The following is a 17,821-nucleotide window of genomic DNA, read 5'->3' as shown; positions in this document are numbered from 1 at the left end:
TTATTTCATTGTGGATCAGTGAGCCCCTTCTTAGTCAGTTTCCATAGTTTCAACTACCATGATTCAGTCAAGCTGCTAGCTTGGTTTCTTTTACCATTAGCCTTTGACACATACAGCACAGTGAGGACAACATCACTCCAGATTTATCATCATTCAATGCAGAAAAAGACGTTTTGGTTCCTGAACCTAGTTGAACACTTAAGGAAAGCCAAAGATTTTTTTTAAGTGAATGAGTTAAACAGGAACGCAGTAAGTCTTATTATTTAAGCCATGACCATCTCAAATGCCAATGTGATCGTTCTATCATAAACATCATTTACTACTTTATTGTAGTCATTGCTGTAATGTTTATGTTTATCCACACAATGTTCTCCAAACCCATGTTTAACCATCAGGTTTATCTTGTATAGTGTGATGAGTTTAAGACCAGAATTGCAGACATTAAAGAAAAAACCAACAACTCACCACTAGTTTTGCATCATTCGTTGACTTATAGGATTATTTTGTTTAAGTCCAAAAGCTGTTAATTTTTTACTTTGTGTCCTGATCAGTTCATGTACAGATGCAGGTAATAAACTCTAGAAAAACAACAGCCACAGCATGTGTGAGGCAGATCAGTTATCGCTGATGTGTGCACAGACACAGTCACATCTGTATCCACGCAGAGGCAGACTGTTTCGATACTCTTAGGACACTTGATTTCACCTAATTTGGGGCGGAAACACTGCACACGAAGGTAAGGTGGGATGGAAAGAGGACGAACTCTTTTTATCTTTTAAAGCACATTTCTTTTCATTCATTTATCTATCTCTGCCTGCTTTGATCTCTGGCTCCTCACAGTTTTCTCTCCATTACTTTTACCATCTCTCTGCTCAGTTTTACTATCGCCTCCATCTTTCCAAAACAGCTTGCAAGCTTTTTATAACCGTTCTGGTTTATGAGGGGACTTCTAAAAGGGACGACTGCGCAAGAGAGATAGCACATATCTGACCCTGCGTACAAGTTAATGTGGCGCCATATATCCTGAATCTATTCATGGTGGAAACAAGTTGCATTGATATGACAACACTAGTAGCTATAATTTCCTAATTAATCTCTATCTGTCTACGGGTGATGGCAATCCACTCACTCCCATGTTTAGTCTTAAGTGAAAATTTCCTCTACAAGACATCAACAGGACTTCTTCTCCACGCGTTTGAATTAGAACATTTACAAGACTGCAAATCCTTGCCTCTAGTTTTGTACACACACACACTCACACACACCACCGGCAAGTAGCGGACTGTTTGATCAATGCGGGCACTGAAGATTAAACTGAACTCGCATGACCTGCTTTCTGATCTTCCACACCAATGACTCAGTTCCCCTCCTCATGGCCTGAGCTCACTAATACCACCTATAAAAAATCTATAAGCTTTTATAAGCTCTCCCGCACACTGGCTTTGTGTGAGGGAGAGCGCAATTTGCGCACAGCAGTATCATTGCATTTTGTTTTAACTTGTGGTGTCTAATGTGTTTGTCGATGCGCTCCTCCCAGTGTTGAATCCAGCTTTACTGTGTCAATAGCTCTCTGGCTGAAAGCTCAAGGCAAGGCTCAAGGAAAAAAAACCTGCATGTGCTGAAATGATACACTTCACAGCGAAGTGGTGGTGGTCTGTGTGTATGGGGAGGGAGGTAGATGAAAGCATGTGATATCTGATAGATTAGGTTTCGCACAGCATATCCTGGCAGTCTGGAAATAACATATTAGTCTGCCTCTGAAAGCCAAACATGGTAAATACAAAAAGAATTAACCTTGGGGGGAGATATTAAGGCTAGCTGAGGACTTTTAGTTAGCTTTAAAGGGGATTAATTTCTGTTTTTTGACATTATTTCACACTGTGACATAAATGGATTTAAAATTCAAGGTAAAATTTATATGAAGCAACAAAAAAAATCTATATACAGCACATTCATGATGCGTTCCATTGAAAAAAGGCTTTAAAGCCAAGCAGCTCTGTCAGTGCTTCACACAGAATAGAAAAAAAGAGAAAACACTGGTACTCTGCATCGCCATAGCGATCCTCTCAGCCCTTGAGATTAATTTAGGTCGGCTAATATATTACATGCATTTCGCAAGTCAGCTCATCCTGTGGCAGTATTATTGGAAGCACTTTGATCATGTTAAATAAAAAATATAGACCCAAAATGTTTTTGCAATACTTCACCTCCATTTGGTAAATTGGCAGCCGCTCTAAGTGCTAGTTTATCACCGTGTTTTACAGGCTACAAGTGTGTAAGGCTTTCTGTGACGAATAAATTCAACACACATACCCAGTGCTTGCATCTGGGGGTGTGTTCGGGCATTAAAATTAAACGTGATAGTGCAGTGGATTATTAGCAGGAAACTATCCTTAAACTAAATCAGGCATCTATTATGAGTAACTCAGTGATCTCAGTCTTCCTCTCTCTCACACACACACACACACACACACACACACACACCTTAAAGCCTGCTATATTAATTCCTCTACACATACAGACAGTGAATTAAAAAAAATCCCTGAAAAGTTTACGTCAGCATGGACTTATGGGCTCTCCCAAGCGGCTTAGCTTTAAACGGAAAGAGCTGGAGATGGACGAGAAAGGCAAGTCCAATTTTTCCAAGATGAAGCTAACAAAGGAGGTGGAAAAACATTCCATCCGCATATTCAGGCCCTCAAACAAGAAAAAAAACCTTCAGGATTTTAGCTTTATATATACACTCTCTCTGTGTGATCATAGCCTATGTGATTTCCAGCATTTGACAGTAAACCAGTTCACTCTAAAGCTTTGCGTTTATGCCAAAACAAACCTCCAGTTGGTGGGAACCAAGCTTCCGAATGTGATGAGTAATAATTTTGTCTGAACAATGAGTCCGTTTGAAAGCTTCATTTGAATATAAACCAGGTTTTTCATAGTGTGTTGTCTGTTTGGGCATATTTTAGCAGCGACATGAGTTATGTACAAGGAAAAAAGACATGTACAAAATATCAACAGCAAATGTCAAGTTTTGATATCACACCCCCTGAAATGAAAGCACTTTCCAGGCTCTCGACATTTTATGCTCTATTTTAACTTCACTCCCAGCTGTTGGTCCCTCTTCAATAAAACCTAAAAACCTTCTGATGAATAGAGGCACACCCAGTAGAGCATGAGAGAGCTCTGCCCCTTTCGATGAACAGGAGTGAACCACTTTCCAGAGTGCACGCTTGTCAAAGAGAGCTCCATCTCAGCAAAGATTGACTCTGAGCTGGATTTATGTCATCTGGAGATGTTTTATGTCAGAAATGTTGTTCTTTAGCCAAATTTCATGCCACACTAAGACAGTCCTATGCGGGTTTTAATGCCAGATAACACTCAGGCTTGTAACCGCAAACCAGAAACTAGTTCATCTTAGAGCAAAATGGACCTGAATCAGCTGCTTCTTAGGCTTTAAAGCAAACGTTGAAGTTCTAAAAGTAGCATGTGCAAAAATGAAGACAAATTAATGGGGTGAACAAATGTGCACCTGCAAGTGTGAATAATGTAGTCTGACAATTGTAAAGTCTCTGAGTGCCACGTGTATCTTTATTATTTCATTGTGGACTTATCGCTGCCTCAAATGCCCGCAAGTGCCTCAATTTGGACATCTCTTACATCTCATCTTGACAAAGCTTAATCTTCCTACAGAATGCAGTAAGAGTTATATCTCATTAACTACTAAGTCTTGAGCTACCCATCATTTCTTCATATTTTGCTTCTAAGGAGCCCTTTTTTTAAGTGGTCTTGAGCAATAGTTCTCCAGGCTTCTTGAAGGACATTTCAAAGCTCTTCTTGGGTTTTTGGCAGCTTTTGATCCATTCTCTGTCAAGATGATCCCACGCTGCTTCAATAATGTTGAGGTCCAGGCTCTGAGGAGGCTAACCCATGACTCATACTGTAGTATTCTATTGTGTGCTTTTCAACCCACGTATGCTTTAACAGTACTGACCTTGTGTTTGAGATCAAGACTAAACTGAAAAATTAAGCCACTGCCATTCACACAGATGCTGCGGATACTCACTGTTGTCCTTCTTACCTGATTTTCTCTGTACTAATTGATGACAATTTGAACCAAAAATGTCAAATTTGGATTCATCACTCCATAAGAACCTGGCACTGGTTTTCAACCCTGTTCTTGTGTAATGTGTAATCTTTTGTAATCTCTTGTAAGCCTTTCCTAATAATGAGGGTCCACATGCATCTATCAGGTCCTGTCAGCTCTTTGCTGTTTTTTTTCTATTTCTTTTTAGTTAGATACTTTTTTTTTTAGACTGACCCTTCCTGGTTTTGTCTTTGACTTGGCCAATTCACTTGTATTTCAGAGGAATTACTTTACACCATGCTGAGTTTTGATCTAATAGTTCTTTGGGAAGAAAATTAGAACAGATTATGTGTTTTTGTGACTGGCTGCGACTAACACAATGACCTAAAATTTAGGTCATTGGAAGAAAGAAATCCAGAAACAAGCAATGGATCGAAGAAATTACAAAAGAGCTTGCTTAAGCTTGCTTTGTTCAGGCTGTGCAAAAATAAATAAATAAATAAAGGTGGTCATGCCAAATATTGTCAGTAAAGGCTCTTAGAATTATACTAACATAGTTCCTGCTTCCTTATATACTACATTTCCATAGGCTTGCACAAGTTTCAGCAAATTGCTCCACCTATTTCTCATTTTTGCATTTTATTTGGTTGACTCCTTTTATAGCAAATCATAAATCGGATTTTCAAAATCAATTTTAATATTATGAACACAACTGATTTTGCTAGCCTGAACTCTTTTGTCAGCCTGAATAAATGAAAAAAAATTGACAGATTCTCAGGCGCAATGCTAAATATGACACATAGACTTTTTTTTTGTTCGCACAGAAATTACATTCACTCTGTCTCCCATGAAAGCAGCAATTTTTACTTATTTTTTTTATTTATTTCCACTGTCGTCCATCTGACCTCCAGCTGGTGCCTCCACTATCGAGCCGTTTTAGCAGCTCATATCGAGCATCAAGCTGCACCGTATTGCTGCGGGGCCATCTGCTGAAGACTTGGCAGCGGGTCAGATTTTACAGATATTTTCCACACTTCACGCTGATGCTATCAAAGTGACATGGCTGTCATATCTGCAGATTTAATGCTGATGAGGAAAATGCCATGTAACAGATCAGCAGCAGTAGCTTTATGTTTTCTGAGGATGTAGCTTAACTTATTTTCATTCAGACAGCATTTGTGCTTTGGGATTTTTGCATAATTTGTACATTGTGTTTGTACGGTGAGGAAAATGAAGGCGTGGAAGCTCGGGTCTCACATATATGACTCATACAGCATCCGTGTCCTGATTACCTCATTAGCCCGTTTTTAGGATTTGCTCCAAGTCGAAGCATCCAAAGACAACATCGTCTCCTCCCTATGGGACTGTGTACCTGATGATGTAATACAGGGCGTCAAAGGGTTGACAGACAGGCGTTGATGATGTAACCACAGTGCAGGGGAAGGACAGAGTGCTTTTATGGTCGTCCAAATGTGCGCACAGGCTATGATGGCTACAAAATATCACAGATCACAGCCGATACAAGCCGCAAACTTTTGTGCAGCTATGAATTCTAAAAGCTTCATAAGTGAAAAGTCAAATCAATCAGGTGAAAAAATTGCACCCACAGCTGCAATAAATAATGCAAATGAGTGAATATGTGATTAAGTTATTACCTGAATGAAAGTATTTCCTGTATATTTTTTCTACTACACAGCACAATAAATCATGGTTGAGGCTTGTTGGAGCCGCTGAGAAGACCAGGAAAGGCGATTGGACATGCAGTGCCTGTTCCGATCAACTCCAGAGTGCCTCGCAGGCTTAGGTGGACGGCTTTGAACATTACTCTGGCTCGTAAAGTTAACCATACCTGACATTTCCTTAGGCTAGCGTGTGCTTGTCCACAAGTGTGTGTGTGCGTGTAGCTGTGCGAATATCTAATGCTGTACGGAGATTATGTTGGATAGAGAGCAACGGCCGATAAACGAACTGCAGTAATGTTCAGATTACACAAAGTTTAAAAGGCAGGAAATGCATATGTTGCATACTTCATGTTATGAAATTAAAATAAAAAATATATAGCCCCTGTAAACATTTGCCTTTACTGCATCTTCCTTATTAACTGTGTGCACCATCCTTTATCAATCTATATATCTATCTATATTTCTCACGTGGCTTCTTTTTTTTTTTGCTTTTACTTTTTCTCCCTTTCCCTTTTTTGCTGAACTCCTCGTCTCATTTTTCTATTCCGTGCCCCCTTGTCTCGGGTAACCTCCATCCTCCCGCTGTGACACGGACATCAATCCCACACGCCATCTTGAAGGATGTCTCAATTCTGGAAATGCATCTAGAGGAGAGAGGACTGAGGGCAGAGGAGGCTTGCTGGGTTAGCTATGATTGAAGATGCACAGGTTTATCCTTTGCAAAATCATTTATACCCTCAACATATAAAAGAAGCGTAACACAATAAACACTCTGTAGTAGCAGAAGTGCATCATATATATCTTTAGTTCTTTAACTAAATCTCACTACTGGACTCAAAAAATGACACAAAATTAAATATTTTGTTCAAACTGTTCACCTCCAACACAACCCCATAATTTAACTGCTCGTGTGGACACACACGCTGATGCAGACGAGTGCACATGGTACTAAACAATCACAGTTGTCTGTCGAGGGATTTTCTCTGCTAAGCTTTCGGGAGGTGAAATCTCTGTGACAGATGGAAGGACATTTTTCCACAACTGCTTTTACTTTCAAAGAACATTTTCAGGAGCTCACTGACCACTCGCAGACATGCCACAGCGCTGTCTGCCCTTGAGGAATTCCAGCATCTTAGCATGAAGGGCAAACACTAGAGCAGCACAGATTTAAATGAAGCATAACATTGAAGACATTTAGCCCTCTCAGGCTCAAATTAAGTTTTTGTTGCTAATGCACAAAAGAATACCTGCAGTGGTACTTCTGAGTAAAAAAAAAACTCATAAAATATGCATGTGGGGTAATCAGGTTGTTAGCTTTTAACTGTTGCAAATCTGCAACGCCTGCCTTGAGAGGGTTAGAAGTGTTACGCTACGGTCAACAGATTTTTAAAACACTGCATATGCTAGCAGCTGTTAACTGACGCCTAAAAGCACATTTTAAGTTGAACGATAACACAGATTGCAATGGATTTTAAGGAGATTTTTTTTTAAAGCAAGCCATGAGGCATGTATTAGTGCTACTCTAATAACATTTGCACATCACTTATTTTCTTAGCTCCACAATAACAAAAATAGTTTTAAATCATACGATTGGTAGGCAGCTGCTAAAGAGGCCAGCTCTTTGAAATATTATATGATCGTAGATTTTGTTAATGTACCATTAACGTAGTAAAAGTTATCGCAGTGATGAGAAAGCACAGATTTCAGAAGCAACTGATATTGATGCAAGCTTTGGTTACTTCGTGACGTTATCTGTTTACAATATGCGATGGGACTGAGTGACACCAGATGATAACACTGATGGCATTTCCATTTGCAAACACAACTCTGAAATATGTAGATTGCATACTAATGGTGCGCGTGCACTCCGCTGATTGCTCATTAGGCCTGCTGTTCATTTGCATGGAGAAGAAATGAAATGCATCCATCAGATGTGTGAATAATTTACCTCCAACCATGAAGGCGGCAACTTGCTGCGCAGCTAGTGTAACATGACAACCTACAAAAACATGTCAAAATCCTGGGCAGAGCCACGTTGTGGGTGTGCAATATTTACTAATGGAATGAAATGTCATATGAGGCATCTGGATGCGTCAAGGACGAGAACGGCACGTCTGTCTTTCAGCGAGTCGGCGTGTTGCCTGGGAAACAGTTGGAAGCCATGTTCAGGAAAAAAAAGAACAAGAAAAAGAACGGCTGAGCCAAAGTTTTTCATTTTGATTGATTAGGGAGCATGCAGATGGAGGACAATGAAAGGAAACTGTTTTGCACTTCAGCCGTGAGGAAAGTGGGACAACATTTGGGCTCCTCAGCCCTATGGGGCTTCTCAGTATGTGTTATGCAATTGTTTTGCCCCTGTTTTATTTTTTAATCTGTCCAATTATTTAGCCTGTCCGTCATGGGTTGTATACTGTTGTACTACGTGCCACATCATCACCCCTCTCACTATAGCTTGAAACACCTGGCATTAACTGGAACGCAGTCAAAAACACCATTAATTAGACCTGACATATACAGTTACTGAACGGATCGGGTTTTTAGCTTGTACTGAAAAAAGGGTTTCAGATTTTTCCATGTGTAAACTAAATAAATGAATACATTCCTGCAAAAAATTCAGGAAAACCTGTATACAGTATCATATTGTTTTTGTGGTATAATAAAGGTTTTTTTAGTTTTTCAGAAAAGTCACACTTGAGTATCTCTTTTGCTTGAGTCCACATCAAACTCATCTGTGCACGATCATTTTTCATCCATTCCCAGAGTCAATGTAATGATACGAACTGGGCACCACCAGGATGACAGTTATGCACTGGAGAGTGCAAAGACTCTTCCTACTAAATGTTTAACATCACACTGCAGTTCAGTTTTACAATATTTATATTGAGCAAATACATAACAAAGGTCATCTCAACTCTACTTTAAAAGTAGTGCATAAGTAATATTGGTCACAGTTATTTTTGTGAAAAGGAACATTTTCACAGGACTCTATGCAGGTCTGTTAACAGGCATAACAGTTAACATGCTAACTGAGGTCTGTAGAGTCAGAGATGTAGCTCTTGGGGGGGGGAGTTTCTCTCATTTTTTTTCTCTTTACAGTCCTGCAAAAAACTAAGCGCACCCCATCAAATTCAATAAGTTGTAGAACCAACTTTAGTTGCAGTACCTTCAAGTAATCATTTTTCTGCATGAATTTTTCAGTCTCTCATATCAAAATGTTGTGGAGGAATTTTTGCCCCTTACTTCAGTTCATCGGGATTTGTGGGCTTTCATTTTAGCATTTCAGATTTAGATCTGGACTTTTACTGGGTCATTGCAGCACCTTTTTGAGACATGTTGTTGTAAATTTGCTAGTGTGTTTGTTGTGTTCATTATCCTTTTGCAGGACAACAGCTTGTCCCAAACTGGGTTTCGACTTAGTGAAAGGCGCAAAACCTCCTTGCTTACAGTTGGTTTGAGGTGTTTATGCTGAATTACTGTGGCACAGTGCATTATTGTGAAATATCTTCATGTTGGTCTTATCTGTAAAAACATTGCTCCAGAAGTCTCTTAGTTTTTTTGCAATTTCTTTCACCATTGCACGGCCCACCATGGGACATCGACTTCTTGGTGTGCTGCTAACGTGCATCTGAATCCTCCAAACCAGCAAACTGCCAAAACTTCTTCTCTCATAGAGGTGCTCACATTTGCTCAACGACAATCAGCTACATTCGGTTAAGGGTGTACTTAGTACACCCTTAGTACTCAAAAGAACTGCATAGAGTCCTGCACTAACTGTGTTAATACATTATTGTCAGTGGGTAGTGTGTCACCATAACAAAGACCCCTTTACCAATTAAGAAGAGATAAGAAACCTAATGCATTAATAAGAACATACGGTTAAGACCCTGGTCATCAGGAAAGGTATAGAGGAAAGTTTTTTCATATGTTATATTTATATTCATGTTGATGGAAATCACAGACAGAGTAGGGACACTAAATCAATAGTATAATGGCAACCAAATATTATGTTCTATACAACACAGTAATGTAATAGTTTTACGGTAATAAACCATTTGACACTGACAAATGCAGCTGCCAGTAGTTTGTTTTCATTTAAGTACTGAATTTGTTACAGAGAAAAATTGAACTGAATCTCTTTTAAAGGTGAATGTTTTCAGTCAACAGAACTGATCAATTTCCCTGTGATTCTCATCACACTTGTGAAGAGAACTGCCCATTCCATTAACTGTAATTTTATTTCATACCATTTGCACAGTGTGAGCAGTGCTGTCCTATTTATTTGCACTCAGTACAATATAATTCAATTTAAATTCAGCCACAGTTACAACTAAATTGGATCAAACCAGCACTGCAGACCAACAGTCCAGTGTTCGGTGGGGCGAATCCTAAAGAAGTTACACTCTGGATTACTACACATATCCACATACTGAAATAAATGTAAAGGCTTTGATATGTATCCCGTATATCTCAGAAAACAGCAATTTTTATGTAATTTTCTTACACCCTAGCACAAAAACAGTCACAATCCTAAATACATATGCACACACGAGCGCACACGGTTGGATTACAGACAGCTGGGACAGTCTTTCGACCCGCTCAACTTGTGCATGAAAACAGCTAATATTCTACCAGTGAGTCAGGAATCACCCCGCAGCTACATCCTCAGAGAAATGAAGCAATTTAAAAGCACTACGCACCAAATGTGATATTCATGATTTGGATTCCAGCAGCAGCAGTCACCCTGTCATAACCGAACAGACATGATTCCCATACAGAGAGGTGAGGGGGAAGTAGAGTAAAGAGCTCCAGTAATGGTACAAAGGAAAATGGCAAGAGAAAGGGGGCTGAGAGAGAGAGAGAGCGAGAGAGCAAGAAATAGAAAGGACCATTTACCTCCTAAAATCCATCATCCACCCATCTACTTCTCTTGGAATCACTCCCACTGTTGTTTTCCAATACACAAACATGCTTAGAAGCAGTATTACTTTTCTGTCAGGCTCCAGAGACAGGAAATGGTTGTTTTTGAATCATAAATATATATTTTGCCATTTACCACTACTGGCTTTGAACTAGTCACATCACTTTTTGTGCCAAGGTTTTTGGCCTAGAAACTTGGGCAATCACAGAAGTGCAGAAGTGGAGCTACAATGAATATAGGTTGTATCACTCACAGAAGTTGAAGTTGAAGTTACGTGACTTCACTGAACCATTTTAAGCAATCTTAAAATCTTTTTTATTTATGTATTTATTGCACTACAAAATTAATTTTCTTGTCATTTTAATCTTCAGGGCACTTTTTTAATCACCTACTGGGTAAAGAATCCATAACTAAGTTTGTATAAGCTGCTGAAGTGAAAACTGGATGCATCCAATAAGAACAAGCAAACACTCAAACATCCTGTACACATTTTGCTCCAGCTCTATCCTGATAGAAAAAATAAACCAGCACTGACAAGTGGTAAGTTGAGATGCAAAGGTATCTGACATTTATTATGCCTAAAAGAAGATTTGCTGCTAATGTAGTGTTTTTCTAGTCTTCTTGACCACTCCAAACACTCTTTCACTGCAAGCTACATTCACAGACACACTTCCTAAGGACCCTTTGGCAAGCAGGCTGATTGAACCCCCCAACTTTCCAAATAAGGGATGACCTGCTCAGCCTCCTGTGACACAATCACCCAAGAAGCATTCAGCATTCATCAATTTAAACGCTCATTGTCACATATCTTTAGCAGTCTCTTTGGCTCTTAACCTTGTGTTGGTTGCACAGTGCTCTTGTAAAGTCATGATGAAGAATATTATTTGGAGAAAAGGCAGACAATGAATTTTGATAAAAGCAAAAGTCTAGCCTTAGAATAGAGATTTAATAGGATCAAGGCTAGCGGGCCTTTAAAGTGATGGCTTAGGTGTTAGAGCATGAACTGTCAAGCTCCAGGCTCATTGATCTGAGAGCATCAGAACAAGGAGCCGAAGTGGCATCCAGCAGGAACACGGCGGGGTTACTCTAATGTATGCTACAATGTATTTGTGAGTGTATGTGCGTTCACTGAAATCCCAATCTAGAAGAGTTATGTGAACCCCCCCCACACACACACACACACACCCACACACACACACACATGATTTTCCTGAAGGAGACGGTCGCAGGCAGGAAATGGCATGTGAAATGTCATACATTCTGCTCTCCAGTTGGTGCAGGCCCGGTAGGAGGGAAAACGAGGGCACGGTGGGTGCAGAGGGAGTTGCAGCCAATGTGGAAAAACATGCAGGCTGCCATGTGGCATGTCAGGGTTTTATCTGCATTAGTGAGCGTTTTGTGTGTAAAGGCGAGAGGCCTATTATATCTGTAAGAGTGTGTGGGAGGTACAAAAAACGGTAGAGAAGCACCTGGAGCTAAGTGAGAACTCAGGGATTTCCACCTCAGTCGCCCCTATGAACACAAACGCACCACCTCGCCTACTCTTAGTGTCACTCTCCTCGATTCCCTCCTGAACATACGTTTTAACACACACACACATACTTGGCAACCCCTATACAGAGCAGGCAGGGTGAACTGAAGGCTCCAGTCCAGTCAGGAGATGGTTTAAGTGGTGGAGAGCCTGATGGTTTGAGGACTGGTCTGAATACTGATTCAGACTGCAGAGGTGGTTCCTGAAGCATAAGCTGCTGATTAAGAGGGAAACGGGAAGTGGGGAGGGGAATGATGATATGAAGGCATGTGGAGAAGAGGAAATTTAAGAGAGGGAGTTTGAATGAAGGGTGGGAAAAGACAAGCAGATGGACAGCTGAGAATGGAAAACAAGTAATGAGGAAGGAGTCAAAGATTGGGAGAATATGAACAATGGAAGCTGAGAAAGTTGGAGGCGCAGTTGACGGAAAAAGGGTGACGAGGAAAGAGGTGTAGCCAGGATTGCTGCGTTTAGATCACACAGGCCCTTTATGAATCTGCCTCAGACTGAGTAACACAATTGCAACACTTCAGACTGTCTTTCTGAGAAGTTACTAGAAACAACTTTTCAGCCAAGTTCGACGCTCAAAGCTGAAAACAGCCTCGATTCGCAGTGCTAAAATAATGAAGGAGGCGAGAAATGCATGACGGGAGCAAGCGAGCATTTAATTTTTAATTTAGAGCTTTGCAAATGGATTTTCTGCTGTCTTTTAATCAAACAAAAACACCTAGTTGAGCTGGGAAAATGGCGGCTAAGCTGGAAATCCATTACATCTCAATAGTCAGGAATTATTTGTTTAATTCTGCAGCTAATGCAAGAACCTCTTGATGCTATTTGGGTTATTTTTCCTGAGATTTCTATGCATCTGTTTTGTGCAACTGTGCAAAATACGTGCATGTAAATATAGTACAAAAATTTATTTCAAAAGACATACTGAGATACCGTGAAAATCCCTCCACATCAGCACGTTTGACTGCTAATTTCAGCTTGTTTCTTTGGAAAGCATACCTAAATGTATGCTTTTATAAGTAAAACATGTTCATTGTTTACACTGATCAATAGGCATGTGAACTTTGTGGAAATATATTTATTTGCTTTCTTTCCGAGAGTTAGATAAGATCAATACCACGCTCATAATGTAAAGCTACTGCAAGCAGTGGGGCAAATCTGAGTTTTGCAGTATCACTGAAAACAGCAGAAAACAGACACCCTAGTGATGTCAGGAAGAAAGCCTGTACCCTGTTCTTTTGCTTAAGGGTGTGGCGGGCTTCCCTCATCATTTATTTTCCACAGACTTCTCAGGAGAAGCCACTTGTTACACAACACTTGCTGTGTGATAGGAATAACCAGAAGTCACTGGCCAGCAAATAGAATAGATAAATATACAGGCACATTTACATGCACGGCTTATTAGGATGCTCGCAATGTGTCCCTGTCACCCTCCCATTACTCGAAATGTATCTATTCTCCTGCAGCAGTGACAGCGCAACGACTCACAATCTTGCCTGACCGGGATCAATGCTCTAAGTGGAAATTACGATGCTGCTTCACGTCTCGCGCATTTTATGTATCACCGCTTTTACATTAACGATGGGATATCGTACCATACGCTCTTTTGAATTGTGTCCATCTCATCATCTCTCTGTCTTGTTGTTCATCACCCTAGTGGAACTGTCAGGGGGCATGGTTACTGAATCAACAATTGAACCTACTTACTGAATCACATGCAATGTGTACAGTTCATACTGTGTGAGTTTGTGTGTTGCTGATTTTTTGTGTGTGTGTGTGTGTGTGTTTGTGCATGTGTGGGTACCATTCCTGCCCTGCACTCTTTAGAAATTACGACTTAATGGCATGATGAATCAATCTGGATTAACAAAAACAATGCAAATGCAGCCAAGTGGAGCAGATGGGGCTCAGTGCAGTGCGCTGTTTCTGTAACTGTGCGGATCTGGAAGAGTCAGTTCATGTGACCTTGATTGCAGGAGGCAAACAACATCAGCAGCACGGACACCTCTGAAGCAACTCCGGCGCTTTTAAATGCGAAAGGTTTGCAGGTTTTATTGTTTTACAACTTTGAATCAAAGGGGATTTTTGTAACGCCGATCAGAATATGCCATGTGAGCCCTGCAGAACCCGTGAGCTCGAATGTATGCTGTAAATGACAAAAAGGTACTGGGAAAAAATGATGCAAATCAAATCAAAATCAGTTGCACTACACCTGCAATTTTGTGGAGGATTTGTTATCCAGCAAGAAGGTGACACAGAGGAGAAACTTTAAGACTCACAGAAATGGCATAAAAACAGTTGAAATGGTCAAACTAGTAATCTATTCATATAGATGCATACTAACACTCATCAGTCTTCTCTGTACATTTTAACTAAAGCTGCATAAAAGGAGGTCACAGACAATATGTATTTATTATACCTTTATCCATCATTTGTATTGATTAATTGATATAAGATATGTAAATATTTGATCTTTGACCTTTTACCGCCGTCCAAAATTTCAGCTAATGCAGACGGTGTTTATTTTCATTTATTAATTTTTGCTCCATTAATGTATTTGTTGGTGAAAAGTGGCTGCAGAGCCAACGCTTGTGTCTTTGTGTAAGTTATAAGCAATTTACTGTCAAGTAAGACGAAGACAAGTAGTAAATAATCAGTGTGTATAGAAATAGCTGCTGATGATTTACATTTTGGTTTATATGTTTTATTTGCGGTAAAGATGCCCATAATTGCAAAACTTCTATAAAAAGCAGAAAATTCAGCTTCAATCTGACGTGGCTGTTAGGCGATTTATAAACAGCCCCAAAATGTCTTTCTATCTTTGCTTTTATTCCTGCTGGATTGCTCCTCTTGTGTGTTTCCGTTTCTGTCTTAATGAGGAGTGTGCTGTTTTTACCCACAGCCTGCACTATCAAAGTTCCATGTAGGTGTGTTCCAAGCAAAATTGGTGACATTTCGTCTCAGAGTCAGTGATGTGCCTTTAGGAGTTGCTTGATGTTTTAAGATGGGTGTTTACGATGTCACCAGGCACTCCTGGCACCTGTGAAACTGCTACCTCAGCCGTGCCTAAAAACAGATGCATTTTAACAGATGCATCCCACAGTCAGAATGTGGAAACACGAGGGGGCACAGAAAAACAGAGCGCTGTAACCTCATCTCAAAGAGAACAGCATGTAAACTGCATAAATGAACCACATTTCAGTTCTACTCTCCCGAAAAAGAAAAAAAACGTCCTTTCCACTGTTTGGTCGTGCAAAGGTGGTCACGTTCTACCTTGGTGCAAATTAACCCAAGTTAAAATGCCAGTCTCGGTCCTCGAAATCAATATCCATTAAGTATTCATTTGATCTAATGGGAGCGTGACTGAGAGTGAACAATGTGAAAATACAGGAGGAACTTGAATGAGAAGATTAGGCCTCAGCTTGAAAGCGGGATGTTAAGTAAATCAAAGTGAAATCACATGGAGTCCAGCACTGAGCTCATACAGACACTGTGGTCTGTTATAGTGTGTGCGTGCACTGACTTTACATGATGGCTACTTAGGAAGGGACTCTATATATGCTATATTTAGCCTGGAAAAACTGCAATAAAATAGGTAACGTCACAGTAATGTAATATGTAGAACAAATTACTCAGGTCACTAAATCTGATATTCATGAGAGGCAAGAAAGTCTGCAGATCTGGGGAAGTAATGTCACCTGTTTGACACAGAGCAGTTTCTGTCATTTTAATTATAGGTCATTTGGGAAAAGGCACATTATTATCATTATCATCATCATTATTATTATTAATGTTACTTTTTCGTTGAAAGGGAACTTTTTTATGCAGTGCACGCAGCACGAAAGCTACTTACTCCGCTTTCCTGGCCAGACCCACTGAACGGCAGAGAGTGGTTGGAGTCTGCGGAACAAGCGACTTGCAGCAGGGGCTCCTCTTGTCCTCCTCGGCGGAGTCGGGGCTGGCTTGGCTCGCTTTGGGCGACTGCGGCGAGGTGGGAACGAGCTGCAGCTGCTGTGGGTGGTGGGAAGACGGTGCAGGAGGAGTCGGGTGCTGCTGCTGCTGCTGCTGCTGAGGCTGGGCCGACAGACCGGTAATCTGCTGATGCTGCTGCTGCTGGGATGGTGGTGGCTGCTGATGATGCGCCTGCTGGCCGAGATGAGCCGCAGCTTTGTTGCTTCCCGGGTGTGGGTGAAGGTGGGCCGGCGCCTGGGGACTGGCGCTGCGGTGAGTCGGGTGGTGGTGGTGGTGGTGATGGTGGTGCTGAGAGGGCTGCTGGACGTAGTGATGGGGGTCCCGCAACTGTCGGTTCTCTCCGATCAGGTCCTCCACCTTCCGCTCGAGTTCGTCGATGCGCTGGCGCTGTGTTTGGATCAGGCTTTGCTGGTTCTGGACGATAGTGGTGAGCTCCTTCAGATAAAGAACGGCTTTCATTGGATTATCCAGCAGGCTCTCCATTACTGACTGTAGCTGTGGCAACGCGCCCGGCTATGTTGACTTCTCCTTTAGCTGGTTCTGGAGCGGTGATCGGTCGATGGGGCCTCTGAACAGTGCGTAACCGAGATGCTGTGGCGGCAGTCTGACGCCTCTACGCTCTGGTGAGGTTGAGTCTCTCTCTCGCTCTCTCCCTGTCTCTTTCCCCACCCCCCTCTCTCTTTCTCTCTCTCAGTACTTTGCAAGGAAACCAGAAATGGTGCTGATGCAAGGGGGGATCAGCATCACCGGAGTCCGGAGGCGGGGCCGTAGTGGACCAGTGATGTCAACACGCAGGGCAAATAATCTAGCAGCTTTCACGTTAAACGTGAAAGCGTTAAACGTGAAAGCTGCTGCCCAATCCACAGGCAACAGTCCAGTCAGGTTTTTTTTGTTTTTTTTGTCTTGTTTCTTTCTCCCTTATTCTGTGTTTTCTACTCTCTCCCCACGTTTTCCTCCCTTTCTTTTCTTTTCTTTTCTCTTCTCTTCTTTTCTTTCTCTCCTCAATGCCAACTAGCTGTTACAAATGGCTACACCTCCCTGAAAAGGGAGTTTTTCCTCCGTACTTTCACAAAGTGTTTGCTCTAAGGGAGAAATTGCTTGGTTATTAGGGTTTTCTCCAGATATAGGGTCTTACCTTGCAGTATAAAGTGCCTTTATATTATATATAAGCAAAACTGAACTGAATTGAAATAATACTGAACATTAAGACAACCATTCACACTCACACCCACACCAGAAGGTTTGAACCCAGAACCTTCTCTCTAGAAAATAACAACGGTAAACACTGCACAAAATATGCTACCCAGAAATTAAACATAGATCTTCGATTTAAACCAATTAGTGTCTTCCATTTCTGCTCTATTTTGAAAATTGAGCCTTTTCTTTCCATGAGAGATTGCAAAATTGTTACTTATGCCCTTGTTTCCTCTCGCTTGGACTACTACAATTCACTTTATGCTGGTCTCAGTCAGTCTGCTCTGTCCCCTCTCCAACTTGTCTGAAATGCTGCTGCTGAGCTCCTCACAGGCACCTGAGAAAGAGATTATATTACACCTGTTTTACATTCTCCCCGCTGGTTGCTAGTGAGCTTGAGAAACAGTTTCAAGATCTTCCTGTTTGTCTAC

The 17,821-nt window shown here is 41.1% G+C and overlaps 1 protein-coding gene across 4 annotated transcripts in view; it reads right to left on the bottom strand.

Moving 5' to 3' along the window:
* iqsec3a (IQ motif and Sec7 domain ArfGEF 3a) overlaps nt 1–16,939 on the bottom strand; it is a 123,874-nt gene extending 106,935 nt beyond the window's left edge. For all 4 annotated transcript variants that reach the window (XM_005733451.1, XM_005733452.1, XM_005733453.1 and 1 more), the window contains exon 1: nt 16,078–16,939. In XM_005733451.1, the coding sequence (XP_005733508.1) occupies nt 16,078–16,679 (602 nt within the window). In that variant the 5' untranslated portion in view covers nt 16,680–16,939. The remainder of the gene's footprint in view (nt 1–16,077) is intronic.
* Between the last annotated feature and the right edge of the window lie 882 nt (nt 16,940–17,821).

Source organism: Pundamilia nyererei, unplaced genomic scaffold, assembly GCF_000239375.1.
Source record: "Pundamilia nyererei isolate P.nyererei 1_Seehausen unplaced genomic scaffold, PunNye1.0 scaffold00052, whole genome shotgun sequence".
Taxonomy (NCBI): Eukaryota; Metazoa; Chordata; class Actinopteri; order Cichliformes; family Cichlidae; genus Pundamilia; species Pundamilia nyererei.
Note: the sequence above shows the minus strand (reverse complement) of the source record. Positions and strands in the feature narration are given on the sequence as shown.